At 45.5% G+C, this 15,324-nt stretch overlaps 1 protein-coding gene across 4 annotated transcripts in view; it reads right to left on the bottom strand.

Annotated features, from left to right (window-relative positions):
* Positions 1–1,012: 1,012 nt before the first annotated feature.
* tasora (transcription activation suppressor a) overlaps positions 1,013–15,324 on the bottom strand; it is a 24,949-nt gene continuing 10,637 nt past the window's right edge. For 3 of the 4 annotated variants that reach the window (XM_088636618.1, XM_088636620.1, XM_088636622.1), the window contains 17 exons: positions 14,619–14,749; positions 14,295–14,326; positions 13,638–13,743; positions 12,616–12,719; positions 12,133–12,236; positions 11,349–11,421; positions 11,172–11,246; positions 9,929–10,624; positions 9,323–9,675; positions 8,879–9,008; positions 7,717–8,615; positions 7,233–7,355; positions 5,503–5,662; positions 4,791–4,899; positions 4,113–4,291; positions 3,451–3,606; positions 1,013–2,915 (listed from right to left, as the gene is read on the bottom strand). In XM_088636618.1, coding sequence (XP_088492744.1) covers positions 1,456–2,915; positions 3,451–3,606; positions 4,113–4,291; positions 4,791–4,899; positions 5,503–5,662; positions 7,233–7,355; positions 7,717–8,615; positions 8,879–9,008; positions 9,323–9,675; positions 9,929–10,624; positions 11,172–11,246; positions 11,349–11,421; positions 12,133–12,236; positions 12,616–12,719; positions 13,638–13,743; positions 14,295–14,326; positions 14,619–14,749 — 4,890 coding nt within the window. In that variant the 3' untranslated portion in view covers positions 1,013–1,455. The remainder of the gene's footprint in view (positions 2,916–3,450; positions 3,607–4,112; positions 4,292–4,790; positions 4,900–5,502; positions 5,663–7,232; positions 7,356–7,716; positions 8,616–8,878; positions 9,009–9,322; positions 9,676–9,928; positions 10,625–11,171; positions 11,247–11,348; positions 11,422–12,132; positions 12,237–12,615; positions 12,720–13,637; positions 13,744–14,294; positions 14,327–14,618; positions 14,750–15,324) is intronic. The other variant, XM_088636619.1, reaches the window with a different exon arrangement.

The following is a 15,324-nucleotide window of genomic DNA, read 5'->3' as shown; positions in this document are numbered from 1 at the left end:
TTAGATTTGGTATACAAACTGTTCCCAAAATCCCTGAGAAAGCATCTTAAAAACAGAAGGAAGGGAATAGATTTGCAAATACCAGACCTTCCACTACCAAAGTTTGTATACAACCAGCTCTTTTTGATTAACAATTAATTTGCAATTGAAGAGCTGTAACCAAGACTCATGCTGGAATGGGTAGGAGGAACTAGTCTTTGGCTAATCCTGAAATAAGGGAGCTGACTAGAAAGTATCACAGACTAATTCTTGTGCCCCATAGTCATACGTCTTTTTCAAGAACTTAGATGACAGGACTTTCATACATACCCATCTTTTCAGAGAATGTCCTTTCTCTCACTGTCCAATGCATTGATCATATTGTTAGCATCAGAAGTCACAGAAGCTTTAAACTCAAAAATTGTCTCCCTGTTATTTTAACACCCACAGCCTAGGATATTCCAGCTAAAGCAGCACGTTCAGAACCTTAACATCATGTTGAAGAACAGCATAGGGAAGTCCTCTGGAAGCATTAACACGTGCCATCCATGGGACTCCTGCCCATTTCAAAACCATGAGGTCACAGGTATTCAGATCCTCAAACTGTATCTTTTGCTTCTGCAGTGTACAGGTAGCTCATGGGTCCATGTTCAGTCATTGACATTTTAATTGAAATTTATACATGGGAAGAACAATTCGTGTTGCATTCTACTCCTTTAAGCTCTTTTGGCTTAAGTTAAAATAATTCACCATTTACCTCTGTTAATGTTTCACAGTACTGTTAGCAGACATGGGGTTTTTTAACAGAAAGTCTCTATATTAACTGGAATATATGAACATTACAACCCAAACCCAATGTTAATTGTAACTGAGGTTATGGCAATAACACCCTGAGCGTCCTGCTGACCTTTAGGCATGTCCCCAATTCCTTCACCTGTGGTACGTACGCCATTTCTACAGGTTTTGCTCACAAAGATGATTCGCAGAATCACTCCTAATTATCGCTGTAATTAAGTCATCAGAGTCAGAACTCTCCGTTTTCATACAAGCGGGTTTAATAGAAACATCCACAAGTTTTGACCAACCTAAATATAAAAAAAAAACAGATCTTTTGAACATTAAAACCAGTGGCTGTCATCGCCCTTTGAATACAGGATTTTAGGAAGGGGGAGGCCTAAGGGGTCTGGGGAGGAGAGGGGGAACTTGTAAGTTTAACTCCGATTTCCCCTGTTTGTTTGGGAACCATTCAAAAAGTCTGAACAAATACAACAAACGATAACAAATTAAAAAAAAAAACGCTGGACGTCAAGGCAGCAAAATCATCTTGGCAAATACAAAATATAGTGGTTTGAATTTGAAGGGGATTTTGCCTTGGCAAGCCTAGCATCCAGCTACACCACATGTACTGTTGATGTCCGTATCTGTAGAAAAAAATGGGTTCCGTTAAAGCGCTCTGACAATCTATTTACATTCTGCTCACCAGTTGTTTGACCGGTGCGAGCTGTAACTGTCTCTTGGAGGGTAATACCTGTCCCCTTGGTGGTTCCGATTGCCCACCCAGGGGCAGAAGTCCTCCGTGAAGTGCGAGTAGTGTCCTCCTCTCTTTTGGTAGCCCCAGCCGTAAGGGGCGCCCTGCTGCCATTTGGGGGCGCCCCTGCCTCTGTGACCTTTGCTAGGGTTCCCTCTCCCACGGAACCCCCCCCGGCTTCCCCTCTTTTGGCTGTCCGACATCCCAGAAGTGGGACTGCTGGTTCTTGCTTGGTCCCTGGAATCTGCGCCCCCCTGTGGTGGAACAGGGCCACTACCCTTACTACTGCCCGCCCTGCTAGGTACGGTCCCACTGGGGATTGTAGCCTTTCCTTTCAGCTGATCCCCAGCAGGTCCCGGAGTGAGGCTGCCCTGGCTGTTTGGGGTCTCACTGCCAGGAGTGGACGTCTTCCCATCTCCCTTATTACTGAAGCTAGCAGAACTGGGAGTACCCCCTCCCTGACTGTTTGGCGTCCTGGATGCACTGGTTCCACTGACGGGGCTGACTGCGTGTCCTTGATCGCTTGCTGTAGTGGTGCACCCTCCATCATTCTGACTGTTTGGAGTCCCAGAGGCACTGTTTGCACTGCTTGAATGGGCCTGACTGCAGGTATCTAAGGTCTGTGAAGCATCTCCCAAGCTGTTCACAGTCTGAGAGGCAGAATAAGCAGCCCAGGGGGAGAAAGCATGAACACTTCCCTTATGTTCAGAGGTCTCACCAGCAGGATTACCGAGGGGCACTAAATTGGAATGAATGCTACCCCTGTCCGGGGTTCCACATGGTGACTTGCTGTCTCTGTGTGCTGCAGGGGGTTGACTAGCCTGAGTTACAGGAGCACCAAGGGTGGGTGTTTGCACAAGCCACACAGCCTGGCTGATGGCACTTCTTGGGGGAGCACCGGGAGGGCTCACAGGAAGAGCGGAGGAGGTGGTCTTGTTCTCCAGCTCCCGAGTGGTTGGGGACTCCGGGAACGCGGGGGAAGTCGAGAACCCGGACTGCATGGCCGCGCTGAGAAAGCTCTGATGGGTGTTCACGCTGAAGCTGCCGCACCCGCCTGACGCCGACGAGTCCCCATCCAGTTCAACGTCCGCCGCCGGCTTCTGCTCCGGCCACCGGTTCTTCTGGCCCGAGCTCCTGAAGAGCGAGATGGCCGACTTCAAGACCTCGAAGTCCAGCTGTTGCGGAGTCTTGGGCAGGAAGGGGGACTCCTGCAGGACGGGCGGCTCCGGAAGGGGAGGCCGGAACACCTCGGTCTTGGGGAGGGGCGGGAGGTCCACCTCACTGAGCCGCTTATCCAGGCCATCTTTCGGGCGGGGCTGCAGGGGCTCTTCGATGACGGGAGAGTTGTCGCCCGAGTCCAGGGACATGTCGTCCTCCTGCACACACGTGTCCTTCAACGGTGCCGCCACTGGAGAGACAACAGCACTCGGTCACACAGGAACAGTCAGTGGCCCTGAGCCAGCACACTACTTCAGTACACATCCAGAAGCTTACACAGTACATTATAAACTCTTCACCATCAGTGTTATGTTCTTAGTATTCCATTAATTGAAACTATACTAAGTACTAGTTTCTATGCCAAGTACTTTGGATGTCACATGGAAAAAGCTGCATGGGCAGGATGGCAGTGCTGTGTTCATGCAAGGACACCAATGGATCACAGACTTTTGGCATATTTCAGACTCTTCTCTTCCTGCTTCTCAAAACAGAAATCATTGGCATTGCTCTTAATTACACAAAATTGGGCAAATAAAAGCAGTTCCAGAAAGGCAAAAACCTACACTTAGTAGTTAGGATAGTCAAGAGGTTAACCTCCGAGAACTTGATTACTTAAATCACAGTTCTAGATTCAAACTCGAGGGCGCGGTGTTTGGTCCAGGGTTTCACACATGGTGCTGGGGCAGGCAGGCTGTGCTCCTGATGTGGGCAGGACCCTCACTGACCTTTGCCGGGTGCCTGAGAACTGCCTTCTGGGGCCAGCTGCTTCTCCTCGCTGCAGCTGAACCCGATGAGGCTGTGGAAACTGGTCATGAAGTCGTCGATGCTGGCGATCATTATGCCGTTGCTGGAGTAATGGGGAAACATCTCAAATCTCCTCTCTAGAAAATAAACCCACAGCGCAGGGGGCGTATGAAACCACCACAATTTCAGATCGGGAGTGATTTGGTTACAAACATGAGGAGTTTTGATTGAAGAGAACTACTGCAGTTAACTTAAATACTTGAATATCTGAGCATGTAAAAATTAATTTTCTGAAAACTATTTTAGTGTTAATGCCAGGAGAATCAGACATTTGGACCCCTCGAGTTGTGCTATAATACATTTCAATGTTTCTGTGACACTCAAGTAGGTACTGTTTAACCTTAATTGAAAACAAGCCTAAGGGGGTGAGATTCAGGGAGCAATGAACAAGACAGGGAAGAGGCACACAAAAGCCAGCAACGTGACAAAAGATGAGCGGAGAGGACAAGATGCAAGCAAGATGAGTTAATCAACTGGGAGACAGGAAGGGACAGTAACGAAGAGAGAGGTAGACATGGATGTGTGTGCAGCAGAAACAAGATGGCACGTGTGAGTTCAGATTCAGAAAATCGGGGTGGCACACCTGTCAGGAAGATGATGTGCCGATGCTGCGTGTTGTGGGCCTGCAGTTTGATCAGGCAGTCCAAGTCGGGGGCGTGGCGGGACGGGGAGTCACATTCATGATAAGGCAAGAACTCCACAAGGTGCTTCTTCTGATATGCTGTTAGAAGGTTGAGCAGGCTCAGGGCATCAGGCTTCAATCTATGTGGAGAGAGACAGCGTCATTATCTGACCGCCCCTCATCACCCAAGACCTAAGGCTTGCCTTTCAACTTTCACTATTCAGACAAAGTACAGATCAAGAATGAAGATGTTGATGTTAAGCTCTTAAGAGAAACTCACCTAAGTCATCTGCATGCTAATGAAACATTTATAGTTTGTCGATCAATCAAGCAAGTGACTTGTCCAATTAATGAAACTTTTTTTTTTTTAGGGCTGAAAGGTATCAAAATCGTGATTGCAATGATCGCTAAGTTAATCACCTTCTTAATGGTTCTCTACACATTCCGCTGGACTTGGGAGCTTCGGGACCACAGATGGAGACACCAAAAGCATCACCAATATCCAGCCCTTACTAATGTGTAGCTCATGGTAGCAACATGCCAATACCACACCTTCACAATAACAAACAGGTTGGTTGGGAACGCCAGGGTTTCAGTCCATTGTAGCTGGAACTGCAGGGTAGAAAGACCAGTACTGACCTGCCCAGCTCCTTCAGTTTCTTCTGCGTTTTGCAGTGAACCTTCCATTGCCAGCTGCTTTCAGAAGTGCTCTGCTCTTCCAGGAATTTGAGGAAACACTCCAGCCTCTCTGGAGAGAAAATATTGCTTATGCACAGTTCTCACAGAGCATGCGGCACAAACAGAATCTCGGCAATTCTGTTAAGGATAGTTTCAATGAGGTTTGTGACCCAGATTCTCAACTAGTTACTAGGAATTATCCTACAGTAACACACTGAGCTAGTGAACCTCACACGAGAAGTTTAAATTGGTCTTTCAGTTATTTTTTTAACTTTGTATAACATTACTTTGTCTAACACAATGTGGTTCCCTTGTATTCTTCCTGGCCATCAAATCATGTCCTTACAAAGGTTTTTCCACATTAACTCAAAAACAGGTAATCACAAAAAACAGAATAGTCCACAATTATTTAAATGTCTGTCCCCACTTGAATTCTTCCATGTTCCCCCCCCCCCCCCCAATGTCCAAAACTCACTTTGAACCCATAAAAAAAATCCTGAACTTCATCCTTCACGCTTTTGAAACACTATATACATTCTTGCAGTGCGAACAGTGTTCTGTACTTGGCTGCACACTTCAAAAGTCTCATTCCAAGAGGTCAGGCTAGATCAGTAGCGTAACCTAACAGAACAGTAAATCCCTTGAAAGCGAGACCCTTGCTGAAACGCCTCACCGTAAGTGATGAAGTCCGGGTTCAGAACAAACTCGTCCGACACGACGAAGCCCCCCGACACAAACAGCTCGTTGTACGTGTGGTTCTTCACATCGTCCAGGCTGTCCACCCCTGCAAAACTCACGGACTGCAGCTTCTTCAAAGACACCAGGGCAGGAATCTGTTACAACAGAAAAAACAACAGACAATCCAGTTGGTGTGGAAAGCACTTCAGAATGAAAGAAGCTGAATTCTGCACAGGATGCTTTGGCGTGGTACACACACAACCCGAGCCCTTCTATTAAGGACAATTCCAATGAGGTTTGTGATCCAGAACTAGTTACCAGAATTTGTAAAACAGCTCAGAAAACCACTCATTGTCCCGCAGTAACACATTCAGTATGTAAACATTGAACACGTAAGAAAGGAGCAGGCAAAGGCTGTGTAATTCTCAAAAAGAAACAAGCTCTTTAATTGGTTCAACCAGTAAAGGCGCTTGCTTGAAGCCCAGGTCAAGCTGTGAGGCCCAGGTATGGTGCGTCTGAACCTGGACCATGTCACTAGCTAATAGTGACTGGGACTCCCCAAGGGTCAGGGCACAATCAGTTGAATGCCATTGGGGTAGAGCTCGGTTTAGCCAACTGGAGCTCTCTCAGCTTTCTGGTAAAACCTTAAGTCCGGTAAGAAGCGGGATACTTCAAAACATCAGAAATGCTTCCTGTGGTCAAGCATTGTTTTTACAACATAACACCATTGATGATCATAAATGTCCGGTTTTTAAAATAGAAAAGCCTTAGCTATGTGGTGATTATTTTCAGAAACTTCTTCGAAAAGAAACATTCTAAATTTGAACTGTATACGACTATATATGCTCCTTAGAATCCTGATGGCAGCAACTATTTCCTCTACTTTGAATCTCTTTTTGGATTAGGATGGATAATTCACAGCACTCAAACTTTTAACTTACTGCTGCTCAACCACATTACATAGAAATTAAGGGAGGAAGGTGCTCAATGACTTTCTTTTTGTGTTTGATTTGTTCTATAACTTAGTTTCAGATGCAGTACACAGTTTAGTGCAAGTTTGGCCTGACACGAATGTCAATGCTAGCTGCATGAGTTGTAGCTTTAAGTGGAACTGCAACTCTAGTTTTATATTTCAGGGTTAGAAAGAATCATTAATGGATGCATTTCAAACCACAATAAAAGTAAAATGTACCCAGGAACTTGTAAAACCTCCAATTCACATCACGAAATAAACTAAATTTCCAGGTATAAGCAGTGCCACGTTCCGCGATTCAGAACGAGTACGGTGCGATTCGGTGACATGTTGCAGCCCTATAACATTGTAAACAAAGCAGGCTTGTGAATATATCGGTTTTAATCCAACAGAAATATCGCGTTCAATTTCAAGACTGTGTTGCTGACAAATACTACTTGCTTGTTAACTCCGCAATCAGATCACGTTGGAACATTTCTGCTGTGAAATGTTTTCTGCACAACCTGTACTTATTTGCTTGTGCATCACAGTACATTAGTCATCACATACACCAGTGACTAGTGAGCAGGAAGGGCTGCATCACATCACAACTCATGGAAACTCAGAGTACTTTCACAAAGTTCAGGATTTCACACTTAATTCAGAATTTGTAGTTTTTTTCCTATGACGTCAATGAACTTTTACCGATATTTAATAACCGGTCTAAGAACTTGGGACAGCAGTTCCCCTTTAAACCTCCAAGAAAACCGTACCTTGTGCACATGAGTAGCAATGTCCTCGTTCTGAATGATGATCAACAGCTTGTCTAAATTGTTCTGGCTCTCCAGGAATTTCTGCGGCTCACACTCCGAGTTCCCTAATCTCATCAAGTACTCCTGAAACGTCAAGAAGGAAGAGATTGTGGTATTTTAAATACATTCCAATTTATGTGGTTTCCAGGCTGACTGGTGACAAAAAAAAAAACACTACAGCACACAAAGGCACATTTCCTCCATTAGACCCAGAAGTCTTAAGTATTAGAAAAGCAAACGCATGCCCAGTATATGGGGTATACTGCTAGTTTTCCCCAAAGTTAAACAATTTATATTGATCGTTTTCTAAGGTTGGCTTATTTTACGAGGTGATCTAACCATTCCTGCATCTACCCTCTTTTCCCTGCAGAATCATGAGCCCTTGCTCTAAACATTCTATTACTCGACGGAGGCGTGGAATACCTTGACACCCATGGAATCATACCTTTATTTCAGTGCAGATCTCGCTTTCTCCCTCCGAGTGGATATAGAACTTCACAGTATTCTTTTGCACGTCCTTGATGATTTTGACCAAGCTGCTGAACACTTCCGGTTTCAGCTGGCTTATCAGGTTGTTAATGGACGACGGTGCTGGACCCAGAACCGCACTTTCAGCGGGGTCTTCAGTGGAGGAAGCATCGCCCAGCAGCGGCACCTGGTCTTTACTGTCCACAGTCAGTGTCTCTCGCTCCTCAGTTGCGGTTCCAGAGGAAGGGTCTCCGTGCATGGCTGCTATATCCAGATCAGTCCTCCGGAAACGTTCTTTTGCATCCAGAGGCGATAATTGCCTCTCCTTTACTGCACCAGGTCGAGGTAGACTTTCAGGAGGATGGTGCTGAGGTGACAACTTCAACGGTCTTGTAGGAGATGCAGGAGGAAGACCAACATGATCTGTTTTAGAGTCGATCAAGTCGCTCATCTTCTCACGCAATGTGCTCACGTAGCTTTGGACGGGAACCGGTGACGTGTAGGAACAGATATAGTTTGAAAACCCCAACAGCTGGTCTGGGATCGAAACAGCCGGCCGGGAGCTGTAATAGATATTCTCCCGCCTCAGAAGATCCTGTACTTCCGTGGAGAACCCAGTGAGCTCTTCACTGAGAATGCTATCCACATCCCTGGGCGGAGAGTGCTGCTTGGACAAACCGGGTGAACCTGATTCCCAGTTTTTCTCTTCCTCAAACTCAACATGGCTTTCTTCCAAAGGAGGTGCAGGGGGGGTGCCGTGGGCCATTTTTGGGGGTGAACCGTGGTCCTCCCTTGGCCTGTGCAGGAATCGGGGGTCATGGGGATTGTCATCTTGACTGAAGCGGTATGACAGGCTCTCCGTGTGAGACTTAATTCCTGTGAGAGAGTGAAAAGGCTATATAAATCAGATGGACTTCAGTTACAACAGTCTACTGCAATGTTTTCTCAACTTTTTGCTTTTGAGGACTGGGACAAAGCACACGCAATCATACTGTGGTGCTGCCTGGATCCATGATGGAGAAAAACACAATGAAACTGGGAGTAACCGAATGTGTTTAAATGAAACACATCAGCGCAAAAAGAAAAACAGAATAGTGAAGATCCTCACATTGACCTCACATATTGCCCCTGCCCCTCACCTGTGATGGGAATGAGTTTCCACGTCATCTGGCCCTCAGTAGCCGGCTCCGTTTCCCAGTGTTGTGTCTGCTCCAGCTGGGTGCTGGAACATGGGCTGAACTCCTCCAGACTGCTCATGCTGCCCCCCATCTGCTCTCGCAAACACACAGAAGACACTTCACATTTTCACCTCCAAATTAACGTTTCAAGACAAACATCAAAAAAAGACGCAAAACGGGACACTGTATTTTTTGTGTACTTTGTTTTTTAAAAAATGCTGTTTAAATTCACCCTTCAGCATGATTCTAATAGTTCTTACATGATTTCTACATTAGCATAATACCCGATTTTTGTGACATATGACAAAGGAGAGGAAAGTAGCTAAGGACAACAACATCCGTGATGGCTCAGGCGAGCACAAGCAGTGACCGGCAGGGGTCAAAAGTCAAGAAAGGGAGTTGTACCTCAGCGAAGTTGTTCTGGACGTCTTCGCCGGGACTCTCACCCCCAGGCTGCAGGCGCAGGTTGACATCGCACTGCCCGGACAGGCTGTGCCTGCTCAGGTTGTCGTAGGGAGGCACCTCGTGTGGCTCCAGCCCCGTGATCCCAGCAGGTTCCTCGGGTGGCTGGTCTGGGCCACCGGGGGCAATCGAGCCCGGGTTCACGGCACCGGTCAGGGAGTCCAGCAGTAGCTTGAGCAGCGTCTGGGTGTCCGACATGGGCAGACTGGGGTTCTCCTGCGTCCGCACGTCCATATCACGCCCCGCTCTGCCGTCAACGACAGACGACAGGAAACCAGGAGACCGCTCCCCCTCGCCTGAGAACACAGCAACAGCATTACAATCGGGCATATCCTGCATCAGGAAGAAAAAAAAAACTAACACCGACCAGAGTTTTGCTATGACTGTCATTACAATACCAACAACTATCAGGTGGTTGCTGTTATTTGAGCTTTCTGAACAGAGAGGAGTTAAAAAGCAGCACATGCTCAACCTGATGCACATATGCATGGCATTAAACCTGCTCTGCCTTTATCATGAACAGCGTGGGGACTTGATTCAAGGCCTCACCTTTGCGATCCACTCCATTGTTGCTGTAGTTGGTCCTCAGATACTTGCAGGCTGTTTCCACATCCTCCTCCGTTTTCCTCTTGAGCCCTCGGGCCTCGTGCCAGCTCCCATCCTCGTGCTCCTGCTCCTCCCCCTCGAGCTTCCCTCCCTCGCCCAGGTGCTTTTTGCGCATCTGGATGAGGTGGAGGAGCTCTTCCAGCTTCCCCTGGTCATAGTCAGCTGTGACCTGGGGGCCGTTGGCCTGGGAGCCCGAGTGGGCGACCTCGTTCTGGCTGTCCGAGCCCTCCCAGTCCGACACGGGGCTGTACTCCTGCGGCCGGCGGTAGGCCTCCACCATTTCCTGCACCCGGGCCACGGCCAGCTGGTAGGCGCCGGGGCTGTAGAGGTAGTTGCGGAGGAAGCTCTCGATGTTGTTCTTCTTCTTGGGCGCTGAGAAGAGGAAGCGGCGGTCGTCCAGCTTCTGCTCGTACTCGAACATGACGAAGGTGCGGATCTTGCTCTGGCCCTCGGCCTGGCCGCGCAGGTAGTCCCGGGCGTGGCGCTCCACCCCGGGGCTCAGCGCGGCGGTGGGGTTGGCTCGCATCTTCATCAGGCCGAAGTGGAGTGCCGGGATGAAGGTGTCCAAGTGTGGCACGACCGGCTTTTGCCCATCCATCGCGAGAGGGTCCAGATAAGAAGGTTGTTTTTTGGGTGCTGCTGACCAAAGAAAGCCATTTTGCTTACTGCCGTTTCAAGGCTTTCAGTGAGAAAACACATGTAATTCCAAACCGGCACCTAATTAATTAGCATCACAACCATTTTTAAAACACTCATGTTTAAAAGCCTTTAGAACCACACATCAAAAACGTTTTATAGGATTCGTGAACAAAGGGCAAGTAATCACAATACAGCCACTATGATGTTCTACATTATTTTAATTTCAGCTTTTTTCAGTATGTTTTTTTCTCCTTTGTGGTTGTTTCTCTAACACAGACAGCTAAGACTTAAAACATCTTCATATATTACAGTATCCACCCACATACACATACAGCACATACATGATCGTTTAAATCATAGTCATCGTAATTTACTGAACAGGTCACAATTACACTACCGTTTTCATACCACTCTGCAAATTGAGGTGACTTGTTTTATCCCGGAATTGACAAAGTTCTGTCACGTCCTGAAGAGCCGGCCCAGACCTGCTACACGTTATATCGCCTGACCTCTGCCAGCGTAAACAGCCAAAGATTCTCATACTCACCGCAGTTTAGTACACTACGAGACTCCTGAAACAGAAAGAGTGCCTGGAGGCACTTAACTCGCCATCCTTTCGTTTCTGGAACAAATAGTTAAAAACGTAAATTGGGTGTTGCGCTTCACGGTAAGATGTCAAACTGTTTGAACATCATTACACCTAGGAAAGACGGACTTGACTTACCGTTGGGAACGGTCATCTGAGAGGAGGACAACAAGAATAAAAAGCCTTTGTCACACAAGGGATTCACTAGCACCTGCCCAGAAATACAGAAGGCTCATTAATTATCATCAGCAGTAATTCTGTATTACTCTTAGCCAAGAGCGAAGACTGCAATAGCTTCGGGACTCTTCGTTCCTACTGCGCATCTAGCAACTCGAAGGTCCAATGCCCTGAGCGGAGCTTCTTGGTCATGGAGACTAGGAGTCATATGTGGATTTCAATGTCAAGTTTTGAGAACCATGGACCCAAATCAAATACGACAGATTTTGCAGTTGCTGAATTTACTAGGTCTGCTTTCACCCCCCACTTGCTTGAATTTTGGAAAGACCTGATCTCCTCTCTAGCACCACAGTGGAATGTAGGTGCCTTCTCATTTCAGAAGCCACTTGCTTCCTCAATGTGACCCGGTGAACACCACCACTACCCTTTGTATTACATTTGTGAAACAGAATAACCAAAATATGAGCTGAAGCTAAATGAAAAAGGTGCGTAGACTAGGTTAGCAACATTTTAAACACAACAGAATAAACCTCACTGTTTTATTGCACATTTTCAGTTTATTAACATACTTTTGTAAAGTAACCCATGCTTATATGTGAAATGTGTAAATATGGTTTAATCAAAGAAATGCACACAAAAATACTTAAGCACTCTTATAATATAGCCTGCACACAGTACGGTGAAAGAACAGCCACTTGACAGTCAGGATACCACCTACAACCTACAAAAGCCAGTAAATGCTTACCATTTTCTCCTTCTCAAGCTTGTGAAGCAGGCTTGCTAAGCTGTTCCCAGTCTTATTTTTCTCTACCATGTCAAACAGACTACAGTACATGCCATTCTTCTGCACTGGAAGACAGAAATATAGAGCTGTGCTGAAACAGGTTGCAGTACATTTGTTTTCACATAACTTCAGGGGCATCCAATCACACTGGTACTGGAGGGGCAGTATGTCAATAATGTGACAAAGGCATAAATTACCTTTAATACCAACTGCAAAATAGTGAGATGAACTGAGGTGTTAGTATGGCTCCTAAGACTCATGGCGTGAAGGTTGTGGAAGCCATTTCACAGATGGTAGACAATGAGTCTGTGACTAAAGTGCAAGTCCTCTGTACGTGGAATGGGCACAAACCAAGCAAAGATCTTGAGTGTTCGTGTCTTGGTAACTTCAGCTCGTGATTAAGGGGTGAACTGGGCAACACCAAGAGTACAGAGATCCACTAACCTTCCCGGACTCCAGTATACGTGTCCCTGTAGAGAAGAGCAGCTGGGACTTTTCGTTTCATCTGATCCAGGCTCATCACTGTACCAATGTCAAGTTTTTCTGGTCTAGAACAAATAAAGAGGATTTCAGACCAACGGGTGCTGAGGAAAAAACAAAAAAGTAGCAGATGCAACCAGAAAACAACTTTCTTTTTTTGGTTTGCTTCACCGAGTTGAAAACACCACAGTGCATCTTGACACCATCCTTCAAACCTGTTAGTCTGAACTCTTCCTGAGCTCCGCTTGTTTTGAAGTAAATCTCTTTAGCAAGTTGTTGACTCCTCGATCCAGAGGATTTTTAGGAACCTCTGGGAGTTCTATTGTTTGGAGTCGCAGATCTTCATTTTACACCAGATTCCGAAGCTTTCCCATCCCCACACAACAAACAGAACAAAACACCGCCCTTCCCCACCTCAACACGTTCCAGGCCCAAGTGCATTATCAATAAGTTTTGTTGATAGCTGAACTCGCCCTCAAAGTGCACAGTCGCCTTATCCTGGCAGGAGCGAACGACCATGAAACAAAGCTCTTCCTTGGACGTTCTTGTCCATCAGGCTTGAATAACTTAACTCGAAATGCAACTCCCACCTGTACTTTATTAGAGCATGATCTCTGTTATTTGTATAGACTGAACATTCAACACCACAAGCTGTTTTTTTTACCTACCTAAATATTTAAACTGGTTTATTTCTTATATGAAACTCTTCCCAAAATTCCAGGGCACACCAATTAACCCCACTGACTTCTGAAGACGAACCACTGTGTCACAGCACACAGATTGAGAGATTCTAGTTTTAAACTGCTAGAACTGCTATTAAGTTGATGTGTGCCAGTGTGCTCCATTAAAGAATGCTGTGGTTTGAGTAGGACGTGCACCTTAAAGCACACTTTTAGCTCAGTAAAACAGACTGACTCATCATGTATTGCACCCCCTTCAAAGACTAACCCCTTTGGAAGTGTGGTCTCGATAAAGGGGAAACTCACAGTTTGAAGGGAAGGAAAGGCCGGGTTGCAGACTTCAGGCAGACATGACACAGCAGTCTTCCGCGGTTTAGCAGTTGCCCATTCCACACCGTGTAGGCCATTTTGTCTGAGACAAAAACAGTTAAAAGGGGAGAAAGCAGAAAGTTGTCACATTTAAAACCATAAAGGCTATATAAGTTATACAACTAGCAAAATAAGCTACACTTTATGGGACAAAGATCTGGTTTCGAAATGATGCAAAATATAGCAAGTGAAACTTGGAGACAAAAATCTCTTTAGGATTTACCCATTTAATCTCAATGTTCAGGTTGAAGTACACGGAAACAGTGTCAGAGCTCATCAATCAGAATTTCAAGCCTCCCTTCAAACAGTTTCCATTTTTCCCTAATATCTTTAGCTCTTAAAAAAAATATAGGTCTTCAAACCCGTCTCTTTCTTCCAACTTCCTGTTCTAACAGGAAATGCCGTGAGAAATCTTAATATAATCAAAGATCTTGGCAGGCAGGTATTTTAGACCATTTTCACAAAAATGCTTAAAATTGATTTAAGATTTTACAGAAGCCAGGGGCGCTCTACAAGTGTTAAACTAAATGGCAGTTGTGGGGAGAAAAAAAAAAACAGACCGCCAGGAATGTCAATTCGATACCAAAATATTACCTCTGCCTCCATCGGAGCTGTTGCTGTTTGATCTGAAAGAACAACCAAAAGAGTTTGTTTTGAGACAAAAACGGAAAAACGCAAATGGAAATTAATCATGAACTGTGAATTAGTCATTAGACATTAGTCAAGACATTACCCACCATGCGCAACATACAGAAGGAAGGAAAACGGACAATCTCAATTATTCTGCGTTCAAATCTTAAGAGAGCCGTCTGGTTAAGAACCACTGGTTAAGTCAAAGAGCGACCCAGCACTCCGAGTTAGAAGATGGTTTGTGATTTTCAACTTTATGCTTCAATGCCGACTGTGGGAAGAAAGTACCTGAGAGGAGCCATAGGTTTTGGGTTGGGTGCTGCCTCCTTATCTTTGTAGACAAAAGGCACGACAGCATAGGGACAGACATGCCTGGGCCGCTTGCGGATTTCATCAAAGCTGTACTCGTAGAAGTATTGCTGCAAATGCAATAAACACACAGCGCCACTCTTACTTCAAAGCACATACAGTTGGCGGACAGAACATACTAAAATAATCACTTGATAACCTTTGCCGAGATCAGATCTATGCGAATGGATACTCGTCAGACACTCGTATGTCATCTAACTAGTGTGAGCCTGACTCAAAAATAAAACTGTGCAATAAAACTGACGTCTCCGAAAAATAATAATAAAATGTAAAAGCTGGAAATTGTTAGTTCTCTTCGGGTATGCAACAAAATCTCTGCCCTGTCAAATTCCTCTAGTTTAAACATCTATTAATCCAGTCATCATGACAGCTCTGTGCAACTGTATCGATGCTTCTTTGCTGGATTCTGGATCATAGGAATTTTGGGAAATCTAACATTAATAACAGTTATATCACACCTCATCATGCATCCTTCTTTATCCATTGTTATGCAATAAATTAAGTTACAAATTATACTCGCCACCCAGAGTATTGTTTTAAATATATTATTAATTATAAAACATGGTTTCATAAGCTTTCTGATTTTTCCATGATAGGCTGTGAAGCAGTCTCCGGAAGTACGATT

This window comes from Lepisosteus platostomus, chromosome 6 (assembly GCF_059453375.1).
Source record: "Lepisosteus platostomus isolate fLepPlt1 chromosome 6, fLepPlt1.hap1, whole genome shotgun sequence".
NCBI classification, from domain to species: Eukaryota; Metazoa; Chordata; class Actinopteri; order Semionotiformes; family Lepisosteidae; genus Lepisosteus; species Lepisosteus platostomus.
The sequence above is the reverse complement of the archived record's forward strand: the minus strand, read 5'-3'. Positions and strand labels throughout refer to the sequence as shown.